Source organism: Perognathus longimembris, chromosome 7, assembly GCF_023159225.1.
Source record: "Perognathus longimembris pacificus isolate PPM17 chromosome 7, ASM2315922v1, whole genome shotgun sequence".
NCBI classification, from domain to species: Eukaryota; Metazoa; Chordata; class Mammalia; order Rodentia; family Heteromyidae; genus Perognathus; species Perognathus longimembris.
In genome coordinates this window covers 72961121-72977079 of record NC_063167.1, presented here as the reverse complement: position 1 = coordinate 72977079, position 15959 = coordinate 72961121, and the positions used below count along the sequence as shown (strand labels likewise).

Genomic DNA, 15959 nt, shown 5'->3' with positions numbered 1-15959 from the left:
ACAGTTGTGGTACATTTCCCTAGCCTAGGAAATTAGGATTGCTGGTCAATAGGTAGCAGTCCTATCAATCAGAATTAAATTGGAAGCAGAGGCTTGCGACTCTACTCACCCTGACCCTTCCCTGTGAGTTAGACCGGCGGGGGTGGGGGGGGGGGGGGACTGAAGGGGCAGGACTAGGAATGAAAGCCAAGTAGAACAAGTAGGGAAAGAAGAGTTTTATTATCTCTCCAGTCCTAAAGAAAGGCCCCTCTCACAAATTGTGGTTTTCAATGCCTGACACCCCTGGACCAACTGTCTTTCCAGGAAAATATTTAGAAACTAAAGACATTCCAATCAGCAAATTAAGAAGTCATTTTTAATACTACTGCAGGAGGACCCCCAAAACCAACCAATCAAACAACAACAACAAACACCTCAGAAAACCAACTCCATCTTGATACCCAGGAGCCTACAAGGATATCTTCTTTCTTCTGAATCCAACTAATCAAAAAGTATTCTCTTGGGCTGGGGATATAGCCTAGTGGCAAGAGTGCCTGCCTCGGATACACGAGGCCCTAGGTTCGATTCCCCAGCACCACATATACAGAAAAAACGGCCAGAAGCGGCGCTGTGGCTCACGTGGCAGAGTGCTAGCCTTGAGCGGGAAGAAGCCAGGGACAGTGCTCAGGCCCTGAGTCCAAGGCCCAGTACTGGCCAAAAAAAAAAAAAAAAAGTATTCTCTTAGATGAGCACCAGTGGCTCACACCAATAAACCTTGCTACTCCAGAGGCTGAGATCTGAGGAGTTTCAAAGCAAGACAAATCCCTGACAGTCTTATGTCCGTCCAACTAAGCACACAGCCTGAGGGAAGAGGCTTGAGGACTGTGTCACCCTCGGGACCTAACAGAGGGCACAAGCTAAACCCCACCTATGTAAGCTACTGAGGAGACACTTTTATAAGTTTCTGGCTAGGAGCAGCTCCTTACCTGGCATGTTATTCATTGACGGCAGATTGGGAGAGCGAGCGGGTGGGGAGTCGTCGTCCGAGCTAGCCACGGTCTTGATGGCGTCGTGGTATAATGGGGTGGAGCTAGGCATTGCAAATTTGGACATTCGAGACATCATAATGGAGAGCGGGTTCTGGGAGAGGGTCGGCTCGGGAGGCATGGTGTACGGCGTGCTGGAGGGAAGACTTCCAGGAAGATTCACAGAGGCAGGCTGGCTGGCGGTGGGAGGAGGTGGGGGGCCACCTATGAGCAAAACCAAACACACACAGCCGGGAATTAGACTCCTTTTGAAGGCTATTGAGTACCAGGGTCCTAAGCGGTGAAGGTGGGAAGGGAGAGATGAACAGAACACCCTCCTTAGGCCCCAGATTCCCACTGCCTGTCCAGCAGTCAGGCTGTGCGTGTGAAGGGGGCCCGGGTGTGACAGGAAAACAAGCTCACATGGCAGGAGCACATCAGGAATGCTAGTTCCAGCACGGGAGAACACGGTTTACAGACAAAGTGTGAAAAGAGTGGATTTCTTTCCCTTGCCAATCACCATTGAGAATTTGACTCTGGTCTTGAAGCAAGACAAGACGGGCCGCCATCACCTGACATAAACTCTTAATTCCCACAATTTCCAGGTGTTTGAGCTGAGGGCTGGCTGTGCTGCTCTATTGCCACCCTGCAGAGAGCGACGCTTTGGCTTGGTGGGATAAATGTCCCATGTCAGTGCAGCTGGCACCAACCTGGTATTTTATAACTCAGGCTGCTTCCACGGAGCGACCACCCCCAGCCCATCACAAAACCATCTGTGCCGGCCTCTCCTAGGAAGAAACCCCTAAGAAATTGTAGGTGGTGTGTGGCTACAGCAGGCTATCATGGAGACAAGGTCTCCAGGGTTGGGGAACTGTTTTTAGGGTCAGTCAACAAACACATTTGAAAACCAGCCACATCTGAGAGTACTTGCTCTCTTTGGGGTTAGGGTCACACTCAGGATCTTTGGAGCTGCAGGGACCCCATACAAGGAGTTGGGTCCCATTTATCCACTGTAAGGATATTGTGTTTTGTTTTGCTTTTTTGACCAGTCCTGGGGCTTGGACTCAGGGCCTGAGCACTGTCCCTGGCTTCCTTTTGCTCAAGGCTAGCACTCTACCACTTGAGCCACAGCACCACTTCTGGCCATTTTCTGTATATGTGGTGCTGGGGAATCGAACCCAGGGCCTCATGTATATGAGGCAGGCACTCTTGCCACTAGGCCATATCCCCAGCCCCACTGTGAGGATATTGTGAATGGACGCCTGTTTCCTTCGTTTTGACAACCCCGCCTGACACACCCAGGCCCTGCCAGGTCCAAACATTGTGCATCCATCATTGTCTTGGGGCACTCATCAGTACACGCCCTGTCCTGCCACACATGCCCCCTCGGCCTTCAGCCACCTCCAGCCACAAGGTGTGATGGGGGGACAGGGGCACACTGACCTGACTCCACACTCCCCAGCATGGCTGGCGAGGTCATGGTGAGAGGTGCCTTGTGGTTTGGAGGGATCCCGGGACTCTGGAGGGGAGGCTTGGGGGAAGAGGTCCATCCGGGTGACGGGGCAGGGAGCGATGGAGACTTGAGGTGAACAGGCGAAGCAGCAGCAGACCCCAAGACTGGGGGGGACTTAATGGAAGCAGCAGCAGCCGGGCCTGCCAGCATGCCTGCCAGCTGTGAGGGAGTCTGAGGAGATTTGAGGTTCCCCGAGGGGGAGCCCAGCATCGGGGACTGGACTTGGTGCATGGTGGGCGATTTCAGAGGATTCATGCCTGGGGAATGCACCTGGCTTCCTGCCACGGCGATATCCAAGGGCTTCCGTCCCAGGCCCCGCTGGCTGGGTGGGGCGGGGTTGAGGCTCGTGGGGTTGCTGGAAGGGTTGAGAGGTAGTGGTGGCACGTGGCTGAGCCGGCTGTTAGTCCTTTGGTCGGGCCCAACAGGTTCTCTGAGGTTCCGCAAGCTACTGTTGTTGCCTGGCCCTTGAGACAGGGGCAGGAAGGGCCGGGGACCCATGCCGTACTCGGGCTGTGGGTGTTCTCCAAACGGCAGGGGCACCATCTTCTGCTGGCCAGGCAGCATGTCTGAGCTCCCCGGCCGTAACTTCAGCATGTCCTCAGGGCCTGCCCCAGCCTCTCTCATCTTCTGAGGTATCATCTGAGAGCCGGACGCCATGCTGACATTGAGACTGACATCCCCTTTCAGCCCCCCAGGAACCAGCCCAAACTCGAGCTCCCGCCCAGGGCCGAGCTGGGGAGGCATTCCTTTGGGAAAGTCCCCCCGGGAAGGGCTCAAGGGCCCCTCCACTGGAATCCGAGGGAAGATGGGGTTGTTCCCAGGCTCCAGGTGGCGCTGGGAGCCCGGCACCATCCTGTTCACCTCCAAGCCAGGCCGGATGCCTTCTATGCTCATCCCCGGGGGGAGCCCCAGCTGCTTCTCCGCCAGCTGCTGCTGGAACATCTCCTCTGACAAACCTTGGGGGTTCGGGAAGCGCTCCCCTCGTCCAGGACCACTGAAGACACCCTGGCCAGGAGGGAAATTTCGACCATCTGGGATTTTGGGCACATCGTCTGGCCAACTGACTCCAGAAAGCCCCGGTCGAGGAGCAGCGCTGGGGACACTGGGCCCCTCCATGTCGGAGTTCATCATCCCAGCGAAGGCAGGGAGGCGCATCTGGCTGCCTGGCATGCTGGGATGGGGGGCCATGCCCCGTGGAGGCAGAGTGTGTGAAATGTTGATGCCGTCTGGAAAGGGCTCTGCGCCCCCAGGGGCCCAGCCTTCCCCAGGGGCCATCTGGTAGGGCGGGGGAGGCCCTCGGACCACGCCTCGGGGCCCGTGCTGGTGGGCCATCATGTCCTGCAGGGAGCACTGCTGCACCACCACCTGCTCTTGCTTCCGCCGCTTCTCCTCATAGAACTCCTGCTGCAGCTTCAGCCATGCGATCTGCTCCGGAGTCATGTGATCCAGGTGGTCGGGGCCAAGGGGCCCCGACTGAGAGTTCAAAGGAGGTGGAACCATTTCGTCTGGAGAAAAGGGGACATCTCTATGACCTTGAGGGCCAAATGGAGCTCCCACATCTGTCCGGGACCCAGGCCCCTTACCTAGACTTTGGGATTGAGCCATCATGGCCTGTATTGGCCCTTCTGGTTTTTTCTGAGGTCCATCTAGTACTCCAGGGTTCTGTGGGGGTCCCCCACTTGGAGCGCCTGTGAATTCTTTCTCATCAGGGAAGAGCATGCGCTGGATGTCTCTGAGAGTTTGTAAGGAGCGCTCACGGTGCTCCAGCTGCTCCTGAGACAGGCCGTCAGGGTTCTCTCCCAGCGTGGGGGGTTCACCCCCAGACACTGGTGGAGGTGGGGGGGCTTTGGGATCTGCTGAAGAGCTGCTGCTCCCCTGGGACACGGGGGTCACTGCCCGATTGTTGGGCGTCGAGTTTGGCGCAGTACCGTCTGGGGGCAGTGGAGTGGTGCTGGCAGGGCTGCCCACTGGAGGAATTAGTTTACTGTCCACCCCAGGACTCTCTTGGTCCAGGGGACGTGGGGGTGCGGCAGGCTTGGGTGCTGGTGCCGGAATGGGTGGAGTTGGCTGCAGTCTGGTGTTCTGGGAAGAATTCTGGTCCGGGGCGGCCGGGGCCGGGGCCTGCTGTGGAAGAGGTTTGGGATCGTTCCTCAGGGCAGGTATCTGTGTGTTCTACAAAGAACCGAGATTTTTTTTTTTTTAATATAGCACTAGTAATTGAGAAGAACAATTAGAAGAGCAAGATAGATGATCAAAGACTTGTCCTTATCACATGAATCTACTGTGTGTCTGTGTATCTGTATGTGTGCACGCATGCAATGGCCCTAGGGCTTGAACTCAGGGAGCTCAAGAGAGTCCCTTAGACCTTTTTCTCAAGGCTGGTGCTTTACTACTTGATCCACAGCTCCACTTCTGACAAATATCAGAAGTCTTTTATAAAAGGCCCTTCTTGGGACACGGAGATTAAAATAAATCTCTATCAAACAGCATCCCCTTTCTCTTGCTGACGATTAGGTTTCAACAACTTTCTAAGGCTTCAGGGGAGAACCATGCGTCACCCTGAGCATGCTTGAGGGTTCTGAAGAACGGGTTGGAAAACTGTGTGTGGACCAGCTTGGTGTGGTTGGTTTCTGTTCAGGGAAAGCTTACTCCGAACATGGGAGGCTAAACCCAACACCAAACTCTGTCAGTCAAGAGCTCTGCTGTTTCTAGGTGGAGGTGCAAGGCATGGCAAGTGTGTGCTACAGCAGCGGGCAGGGGCGGAGCCACTCCTCCACATCTCCGGCTGGGTGGCGACTAAGGAACTCTCCTTGAGTTTCCTGAGGACCTGACATCTCTGGTTTCTGTTTGAGGTTTGTGATCACTGATTCCATATTTGATAAGCATTTGTACATTAACTGCAGTAAGATAATCTGCAGGCAGGAAGCACTGAAGGAGCAATCCGAGGCTATCTTGCTCATTGATCTGTCCTTCCCAATAGCCAGCAAGCTGCCCTTTCTAACAGGTTGGATGATTGCCTTATTATTATTCATTAAGTGCCACTGCTACAGTAAGTCCTGGATAAAAGCGCCACCGCCTCAGTAAGTCCTGGATAAAAGTGCACTCACCTGATAGGTGGCTTGGATACAATGAGTGTTTGCAGGAAGGGTATGCATGCCCTGGCCGAGACTCAAGGGAGTACAGAGGGCATGGTCTACAACTGTCTTGGAGACTTTCCAGCACCTCCACCTCCCTTCCTTGAGTTCATTTGCTTCTATTTGTTTCACTGAATCCACTACTTATTCCCAAACCCCTAAGACTCACTCTATCCTCCCCATGTAAGTCTCTGAGATCTACACGTAACTCTATATACAAATCATTGTGTCAATGAGTATGAGCAGCTTATGCATCATATACACAAAGATCCACAATCTGTGAATCTACAATCTGTGAATACATGTGTATATAAAAATGTGTCGCTTGTAGGTATTCATGCACACAGATTTATGTGAAGACAGGCACTGGTGGCTCATGCCTATAATCCTAAGCTACTCAGGAAGCTGAGATCTGAGGAATCAGCCCAGGCAGAAAAATCCACAGGACTCTTATCTCCAACTAACCAGCAAAATGCTAGAAGTAGAAGTATGGCTCAAATGGTAAGAGTACCCGTATTGAGTAAAAAAGCCAAGTGAGGACTAGAGGTCCTAAGTTCAAGCCCCAATACTGGCACCAAAACAAAAACACAGCCTACTTTTTCCTAATGCAGCTTGTGTTTGGTATTTAAGATCTAGAAGAGAAACTAAATACTCTAGACTCACTCTAGATCTAGAAGAGAAACAGAGTGATTCTTATCATTTTGAAAACATCAAGCCAGTAGGACCTTTCATTGTCAAATGAATCCTCCTCAGAACCTCTGAGACTCTAATTATGGCATGCATCATCCTCATGTCCTCCAGGACAGCAGTTTTAGTTGTTGCTTCTATATTCTTCAGCTCACTCCAGAGTATTATGAGGCTTTTGGTTTGGTTTTTTTAAACACAAATCTGCTCTGTAGTTTTCCTGGAGATAGTTCCATAAAGGAAATCCTGAGGTAACTGAATATTTATTCTCTTTTTTGTACCTTCTTCCCCTAGCCATTTATCATAAATGGGCACTCTTGCAGAAGAAGCTAGAATAGTGTGCCATGCTGTGGGTCCACAATGCCAGGCCTAGGGTAAATGCCCAGAACACAGTTCACACCATGAAGACTAGCTTCATGCATTTCAGTGTGCCACCTGTCCCCCGCCCCCGCTGGCCACTGGAGAACCACAGGGCCACAACACTGCTACAACATACCAGAGGGGCTGTGCTTCTCTCTGTCTTGCTGTTGGAGATGTTCTGGATGTGGAAAGAGACGATGGTTTCAACTTGGCCCTTCAATACAGCTTCTGCAGCTCTGCAGAAACAGAAGAGGCAGAGCCAAGGAGCACTCGCTGGAACACACACTCCAGACACTTTAACCCCAGAGGAACCTTGCCCAGGCAGTGTTGAAGGAGAAGAAATCAAGGGAAACTGGTTCCTTATTTGTTTATCATTTTCCATCAAACGTCCGAAATTTAAAAATAGCCATTGGTGAATCTCCAAAGATTCCTTAAGAAAACTAAAAATAAGTCTACAATCCTAACGATTCAGGAAACTGAGATTTGAGGACCACAGTTCAACGTCTGCCCGGGCAATTAAGTCTATGAAACTCTATCTCTGATGAACCAGCAAAAAGCTGGAAGTGGAGCTGTGGCTCAAGTGGTCAAGGAAAGCCAAGGAAGTGTCCTCGGTGGGTGTCTCTGGGGATAGAGTAGGGTAGATTTCTCTGCAATGGGAATTAGGAATTAGATCAGGACCCCCTAAGGACACACAAGGCATGCTCAACAGCAAGACACAGACATTAACTTACTTATTGGCCATCTCAGTAGAAAACACATACACCACTTTGGCTGGCGTCTTCTGCGCAGGCGTGGGCTCGGGGACAGTAGTTTGGCCGTGAGAGGGAGTGGAAGACCTGGGGGCTGTTGCAGTGGATGGGGTCATAGAGTGTGGTGTGTGTGAATCCTGGGACTTGATGTGATCGGCAGAATTACATTCTATAAGGATAAGACAACTCACTTGTCACACAAATAAAACTTCTCTTTCTTTCTACCAGCATTTTTAGCATCACCACACAAAACCACATTCAGAACTTCAACAGGAAGAAGGAAACAGTTTCTTCTACTCGTAAAATGTCAAATACCCTTCTCCTGAATAAGTCATTACAGAGCACACCTCCTCTCCTTTCTTCTGTAGCAATTACACATTCACCAGACATGAACACTTTCCTTTTCTTTCCCTTCCTTTCTTTTTCTTTGCCGGGGGCGGGGGGGGGGGGGGGCGCAGGGTCTCACAATGTCTATAGGCCCAGCTGGCCTAAAACTCATCATCATAGCACAAGCTGAACATGTAAGTGCAACTCTCCTGATTCAGCCTCCCCAATTCTGGGATTATAGATGTGCACCACCACATGCAGTCCTGGCCACTTCTTGGCTTTGCTTCACTGGCTGCCCTTCCTAACAGATCTCATGACCCAATTATTTCTCTCGTTACAGCATTTATTAAATTTAACTCATTTTTTTAATCATCAGCTTTCTAGAGGCACTCAAAGATTTTTTATTTTTATTTTTTTTGCAGGTCCTAGGGCTTGAACTCAAGGTCTAGGTGCTGTTCCTTTTGCTCAAGGCTAGCACTCTACCACTTAAGCCACGGCACCACTTCCAGCTTTTTCTGAGTAGTCTCAGACTTTTCTGCCTGGGCTGGCTTCAAACCATAATCCTCCGATCTCAGCCTCCTCCTTAGTAGCTAGGATTACAGGCATGAGCCACTAGCACCTGGCTGACACTCAATATTTTAAGGACAGCAACTCTGTTTTCCTGACCGTTGAGCCCAGCACCCAGCAGGGTCAGCCCTCCTAACAGGCTTCTCAAAATCACCTGGGGGGAGAAAGAAGTGAGGGGAGATGGGAGGAAGGGAGAAAAAAAGGAAAGGAGGTGGAGCAGTCACCCAGGATTTCATCTTTAATTTGGGTGAGGAAATCACACGTTCATTCCTGTGAGCTTAACTTCATGTTCGGGGCCACACTTGAGATTTTTGATCTGCCACTAGGAGGTAAACACTAAACCCACACACACAGCAGACGTCTTCCTGGCTAACTCCATTTTGGTGCCTGCCAAATCTCTACCACATCTGGTAGCCACTTGTTTCTGCCACAGTGAAATCAGCTGTGACAAATCTGGACCAGTACTCGGGTCATGAAGGCTTCCTCTCATGTCCACAAGTCTGGCAAAGTGTCAGCCAGAGTGTACAGAACCCAAGCCATGGAGGATTTCTCCTGATGAAGAGGAGCGAATGCCAGAAAAAACTCCTCCAGGATGAGCTACTGGCACGGGCCAACAGGAGCTACTGGCTTGGAACCGAGGTTGGAATGTAGCAAGGGCCCGAAACACGCATAAGAACAGAGTCGGGCGTGCGCCCCACCCCACCATGCCACCATGCCACCATATCCTCAAGAGCAAGAAGTCCTCAATGGAAAGGGCCCACAGTGAGTAGGAAGATAGGACACAATGCTTTCACTGTAAGCCATGAGAACCCTAAAATCGGCTGCCTGATTCCCCCTCCACCTCTCAGCTGACAGCAGCCCCTCTGGGTCAGAGACTATCCCGCAGGAATCCCTTATAGACATACCTTTTATGTCAGAGTCATCGTTTGGAGTCCCAGGATCTCTCTGATCAAAGGAGTCGGCGGAAATACTTCGCTCCCTTTTCCCCTTGCCCTTGGCACCATTTCCAGCCCCATTCTTCAGCCCCATGCTCCCACCTGGGCCAGGAAGTGCTTTAGGGGTGTGGCCCCCACTCTTGGAGTCACAGGGGGATGGCTGGGATTGGCTGGCGGAGCCCCCCTGTTTACCCTGATTGGAGAATTTGGAATCCAGCTGGGGGTTTCCAGATGGGGACATCACTGTAGGGGGACGAACCATCACCTCCTGCTTTGACTTGGGGCTACTAAAAGAAACAATGACAAAAAAGATTAGAGGCCACATCGGCTGTCAAAGCATAGTCAGGAGAAGCAATTTCTAGCATGGGTCAAGGTGATAAGAAAGACTAAATAACCCCCCATCATATTTCACCTATGCCACTTGCTCTTCCCTTCCACCCAGCTCCCATCTCAGAGCTAATAGAAAGAAGGAAAGATGAAGCCTGCCAGACCTCGGAACCCTAGAGTCACATGGGGACCTATCTCTAGGGCTTCTGTCAATAAAAGACAACGGTTTCTATGTACATAGAGAAGAGACTCTCACACCAAGACTAGCTCAGAGTAAACAAACAGGCATCGTGAAGATCAAAATACTACCCACCCCCAGGTGGATGGAAAGGAGCTGGCAATGGGAGCCCAGCTTCCTGCAGCAAAAGGCAAGGGCCTGACAGTGCCTGCAGGTTAGGAAAACCCTCCAGGAGAGCCCTCCAACAGCAGCCCACTTTCCAAAGAGGACATACCAACTTTGCACAAGGGCAAGGAGAACTGTTAGTGCTGGCCCTAAGGTCTTGTGCTCAGGGCCTAGGTGCTGTCCCTGAGCTTTTTTGTGCAAGGCTGGAGCTATGCCATTGAGTCACACCTCCACTCTGGCTTTTTGCTGGTTAACTGGATATGAGTCTTGCAGATTTTCCTGTTTGGGCTGGCTTAGAACTGTGATTCTCAGATCTTAGCTTCCTGTCATAAGCCAACAGTATCCAGCCCCCAAAAAGAAAGAAAACAACAACAACAACAATAACAAAAAAAAAACCCTAACAGTGTGAGTTTGCTGGAACAGAGGAAAAGCTTCACTGTGCGAGTCCAGGGCTGGTATATCAGTTGTCAGACCTCAGGCCTCCTCATTGTCCCAGGCCTCAGTTTCCTCAGTCAGCTTAGCAAATCATATAGCAAATCATACATGGTTTTTCAGGTCATTTTGTTTGTACTTGGGTGAGGAGCAGTGGTAAAGAGGAGAGATCACAGAGTAGTGGATAAAAGAACTACCCAGGCTGGGACCTGTAGCTCATACCTGTAATCCTAGCTACTTGGGAGACTGGGATCTGAGGACTGTACTTTAAAGTCAGCCCAGGCAAAGAAATCCAAAAGACTTATCTCCAATTAAACACCATAAAGCCAGAAGTGAAGCCGTGGCTCAAGTGGTAGAGCACTTGCCTTGAGCAAAAGAGCTCAAGCATTCAACTGCCAAGTCCAAGCCCCTGTACTGGCCTCAAAAATAGAACCACCCAGGAAAACTGCAATGTAAGCTTACTAGTTTACGATTCCATTACTATTTACTATCTTCTCTTCCTTTCTCACGTGGGTCTCATCTGCTTCCCATTCCACATGTTCCACTAGTGAGTTTGTGCATACCTGTGCCCCCGCAAGGGGTGACAGTCGAGGGCCTAGTCCTTACCTCTGTGTGTTTCCTGATGGAGAGTTCCTCACTTTAGGGTTACTGGAATGCATTGATTGAAACCCTGAGCTTGCAATCACACACAGGGATGGCTCCCCGAGTTCCTCTCGGGCTGCAGCCAGAGCAGCTGCTGGGTGTGGGGGCAGGGGCAGGGGCAGGGGCCCGGGCCCAAGGTCTCCTTGGTGTGTCCCTTAGCACTGGCCGCCTGTGTGCCTTTTTCCTCTTTGTTTTTCTCCGCTGTGGAAGTAGGTCCTTTCCTCTCGAAGCTCCTGCATTCTCTGGGTGTGTGCCTCCTACTGCACAAGGAAAATCTCGCATCTCCAGGGCACACTGTGGGACAAAAAGAAAGCTGAGCGCCAAGACCAAGACATCAAACACTCAACAATGGGCTCAAGCTCCAGGGACAGCTGGAGCCAACGAGGCAGTACCAGATCAGTGCTCCCTTTGGGCTAAAGGGAAGATCAATGCTCTGGTTCTGGCCACAATTCCTGGGCTAAAGCAGATCAAGTGTGACTAAGACTTAACCAACACCCAAGCCTCCAGGCAAGCAGTATGGACCGACCTTGGAAGCAAAGAAGAAAAACCACACCATCTTTGATTATATTTTCTCCCCTATATTTCTGTACTTCTGAATATAAAACTCATGCTTTTTTTTCTCACTAGTAGTGTTTTGTGCCAGTATGAGTGCTTGAACTCAGGGCCTTAGCTTTTCCATTCAAGGCTGGTGTCCTACCACAGCTCCATTTCTAGCTTTCTGGTGGTTAATTAGAGATAAGAGTCATGGATTTGTCTGCCTTTGCTGGCTTTGAACTACAACAGTCAGATCTCAGCCTCCTGAGCAACTGGGATTACAGGTGTGAGCCATGAGCATCTGGCAAAGCAATGTGGTGATGAAAGCCTACGCACTGCAAATCCACAGTGACCTCTGGCATGCCAGCTCGGGTGGCACACAACGTCACGAAGACCCAGCAAACCCATCCCAGGCTCTAACCGTGACCCGGTGGATCCATGCTTCTGCTCTCACAGGAGAGGGGGACACAGAAGCACCCCGTACTTCTGGAAACAAGGACTGAGCCAAATCCTGAACAGATCTGCTATGAAATGACGTCCAGTGTGCATCAATATCCTCACTGCTAGTCACAGGGACCACGGGCACGGGTGAGTGTGGGAGGGACTGAGAATTACCAAGATTAAAGAACAGCTTTGAAGGCGAAGATATTTTCTGAGCCAATTTGCAAGGCTAATTTCAAGCATAAAGGTCAAGAAAATCTTTCCAAACCTGGCTAGAGAACCAATATGAAATTCCTTTGTTTAGGGAAGATTTAAGCCTCAAGCTACAATGCAGATTTCTTGAACCCACCATCTTTGTCCCTGCCCCACCTAGGGGCATCTTAAAAACAGAGTACAAGATGCAAGGAGGGAGAGATTTTGTACAGGACTACTGGAGAAAGACTCAGAAAGAGCTGGGCACTGGAGGCTCACGCCTGTCATTCTAGTTACACAGGAGGCTGAGATCGGAGGATCACAGATTAAAGTCATCCCAGGTAGACAATTCCATAAGACTCTGATTGCCAGCAAAAGCTGCAAATGGAAATATGACTCATGTGATGGTAGAATGCCATTCTGCATTGACCGAGCTGAATACAGGTCTCAGTACTGGTATACATCCAAACAAACAAAAAAAAAATCAAAAGAAGATTAATAGCTCAAGGCTTCCAGCTGACATGTATTTTAAGAGCCTCAAGAACTGGACTAAAATTGGGAGAAACAGTTACATGCTAGGTTTGGGCAAAACAATCACTATCTAGTGCTAAATGTCTATTTCATCATTTAAGAGTCTACCTGTTTACCTGGACACTGATAAGAAATTATGGGGCTGGGAACATGGCCTAGTGGCAAGAGTGCTTGCCTCGAATACATGAAGCCCTGGGTTCGATTCCCCAGCACCACATATATCGAAAATGGCCAGAAGTGGTGCTGTGGCTCAAGTGGCAGAGTGCCAGCCTTGAGCAAAAGGAAGCCAGGGACAGTGCTCAGGCCCTGAGTCCAAGGCCCAGGACTGGCAAAAAAAAAAAAAAAAAAATTATGAATGTTCTAAGTATATACATTTTCTTCTTTTTTTAGTGAAAGCAAAAAAACTCTAGAATGAAATACTATGAAGGGGCCAGGAATATGGCCTAGTAGTAGAGTGCTTGCCCCATATACATGAAGCCCTAGGTTTGATTCCTCAGCACCACATATATGGAAAAAGCCATATATGTGGCTCAAGTGGTACAGTGCTAGCCTTGAGCAAAAAGAAGCCAGGGACAGTGCTCAGGCCTTGAGTTCAAGCTCCATGACTGGCAAAAAAAAAAACCAAAAAATAAATACTATGAAATATTTCTATGTTAACCTCAAGAGATAACAATCATAAAACCATTTTGACCTTAATTACAGCTAATACTATATTTTAAAATTTTTTTACCTTCTATTACCTTTATCTTTTTGTGTTGTTTGGTTTTTTAAAATGGCTTAAGACAATATTGTAGATTGTGGTTATCATATTTGACATGTAAGATCGTAACATTTTTTAGTACTGGTACTTGCACTCAGGGCCTCCAGCTCTTGCTTGGCTTTTTTACTCAAGGCAGTGCTACCACTTGAGCCACAGGCCTACTTGCAGCCCTTTGCTGGTTATCTGGAGATATGGGTCTCCTAGACTTTCCTGATCAGGCTGGCTTCGAATCTTAATCTCAGATCTCAGCCTCCTGAGTAGCTAGGATTGCAGGTGTGAGCCACTGGCACCTGGCTCATAAACCATACTTTAGGAATCACTGGTACCCTCAGTTATGATGCAAATCAATCTGATCTCACCCATGTGGAGAACTGAACACTCAACTCAGAGAAACAGATGAAGAATGGTAGTTATGAGAGGCTAGGTCTTGGGGAGGAAATGTGGATGATACAAAGAAAAAAACCTCCTGACAACAATGAATCTGTTCCTCAAGATTACTGTGTGTTTTTTTTTGTCTATGCCAATACCATTTGTTTGTTTGTGCCAGATGTGTTTGTTTGTGCTAAGATGATGTTTGAAAGCCACGCAGGCATCAGATGTCACATGTACTCACCCAAACCCCAAGGGTCACAATACTGTGGAGTTCATCCTGGAAGAGGCATCCAGGAGCTCTGTGCCCCAAGGTGACCGTCACTGGAAGTGGACAAAGAAGAGTGAGAACCAAGTCCCCAGTGGACTTACAAAGAAAACTCCAACAGCATCCATCTGTCAGTAAATATCTTAGCAAGGTTTCCTATGCATTCCATAATATTAGTTTCAGAGGAAGTTGTTACTTGCCATGGAAACAGAGCCAATTCTCGATTACAAAAGGGAAAACATAAGGTGGGTAGAGACTTCGAGGTTCCTGTGGCTTCCTTCCTCTCCTTCCTAATTGTACATTTTTAAAGAAATGTTAAGTGAAAATAAAATCAATTTTCCTCTTTTTGAAGTTGCTGGGCATCTAGAAGGGGGAAACAAAACACCTTCCATTTTTGTGTCTGCTCATTTCTTATTTGTATAGAGAACGGCACAGCCTAGCAGAGCTTAACAGACAAACTCCACATATGCTTTGGAATTTACCAAATGAAGACCTCTCAGTTTCTCCTCCTAGCAGCTGCAACTCTACCAGTAAGCCCCCAGCCAGAAACTTTACAGGGAACTGAGGACTTGACAACTCTGTCCTAGCCAGGTGATTTCCTCTTATTTAGTGCCTACTGCATGCAGAGTGCAATGTTCAACTGAATGAGATTAAGTTAAAAAATAAATCAGTTTCTGACTGGGCGCTGGTGGCTCAAGCCTAATCCTAGATACTCAGGAGGCTGAGATCTGAGGATCAAGGTTTGAAGCCAGTGTGGGCAGATAAATTTGAGATACTATTTCTAACTAACTAACAGAGCAAAAAGCCAGAAGTGGGGGTATGGCTCAAGTGGTAGAACACCAGCCTTGAGTTAAAAAGACAAGCTAAGCAAGAGCAGAAGGCCAGAAGAAGGGGGAGGAGGGGGGGAGGAGGAGGAGGAGGAGGAGGAGGAGGAGGAGGAGGAGGAGGAGGAGGAGGAGGAGGAGGAGGAGGAGGAAAAGAAAAGAAAGCAATCAGTTACTAGTCAAGAAAATTATTTTCAACATATGATACTGAACTTCTTTTTTTGCCAGAATTTATCATTTTGCAATTTCAATGAAGAACTAAGTTCTAGTTTGCTTTAGGGCTAAAGATTTAGGAAATCTCTTAACACAGCTTCTATGAAGTTGGCATAAACTTTTAAGTAAATTCAGAACTTTATCTGACCAAACTCAGAATCCCTACTAAAATTCCAGTCACGAATATTCTAAGGATGTTTTTCCATCTCCCTGCTCTATGAAGTCAAGTTTATTACAACTATGTCATGTTTAACAAATTTCATTTCTATGCTATGACCACTACTCCTTAAAAGGCATAGTATCTGACTCAGAATGTAGAACTACAAGTTTAGCCTCCGGATTCCATTCCTAGCTCTTTCTTAACTTCTGGCACACCAACTGCTTAAGCTGGTTCTCTGAGAACACAACATACAGACCCCATCCTTCCCCAACAAGTGGGACACACACACACACACACACACACACACACACAGCATGTATAGAAAACCTTGGTCACCCCCAAATACTCATGTGTGCTTTATTTCTCTATAGACAAAAATGCATCTACAATCCTTTAATCACTAACAGTCATTCAGGAAGCAAACACAAATTCGAATCAAGGTAATGAAATGACCAATGTTCTAGCATTCAAAAACAAATTTCAAAGCTGGGTGCTGATTGCTGATTGCTCACACCTTTAATCCTAACTACTTAGGAGGCTGAGATCTGAGGATCATAGTTCAAAACCAACCTGGGCAAACCAAACTGAGAGACTCCTAACTCCAATCAACCAGTAAAAAGGCTGGAAAGTAGAGGTACAGCTCAAGTGTT

The 15959-nt window shown here is 48.7% G+C and overlaps 1 protein-coding gene across 3 annotated transcripts in view; it reads right to left on the bottom strand.

The window, feature by feature from the left end:
* Bcl9 (BCL9 transcription coactivator) overlaps nt 1–15959 on the bottom strand; it is a 67436-nt gene that overhangs the window by 2422 nt on the left and 49055 nt on the right. For 2 of the 3 annotated variants that reach the window (XM_048351896.1, XM_048351897.1), the window contains exons 3-9: nt 14089–14168; nt 10982–11311; nt 9244–9560; nt 7427–7613; nt 6832–6931; nt 2448–4689; nt 966–1229 (exon numbers count right to left, since the gene is read on the bottom strand). In XM_048351896.1, the coding sequence (XP_048207853.1) occupies nt 966–1229; nt 2448–4689; nt 6832–6931; nt 7427–7613; nt 9244–9560; nt 10982–11034 (3163 nt within the window). In that variant the 5' untranslated portion in view covers nt 11035–11311; nt 14089–14168. The remainder of the gene's footprint in view (nt 1–965; nt 1230–2447; nt 4690–6831; nt 6932–7426; nt 7614–9243; nt 9561–10981; nt 11312–14088; nt 14169–15959) is intronic. The other variant, XM_048351898.1, reaches the window with a different exon arrangement.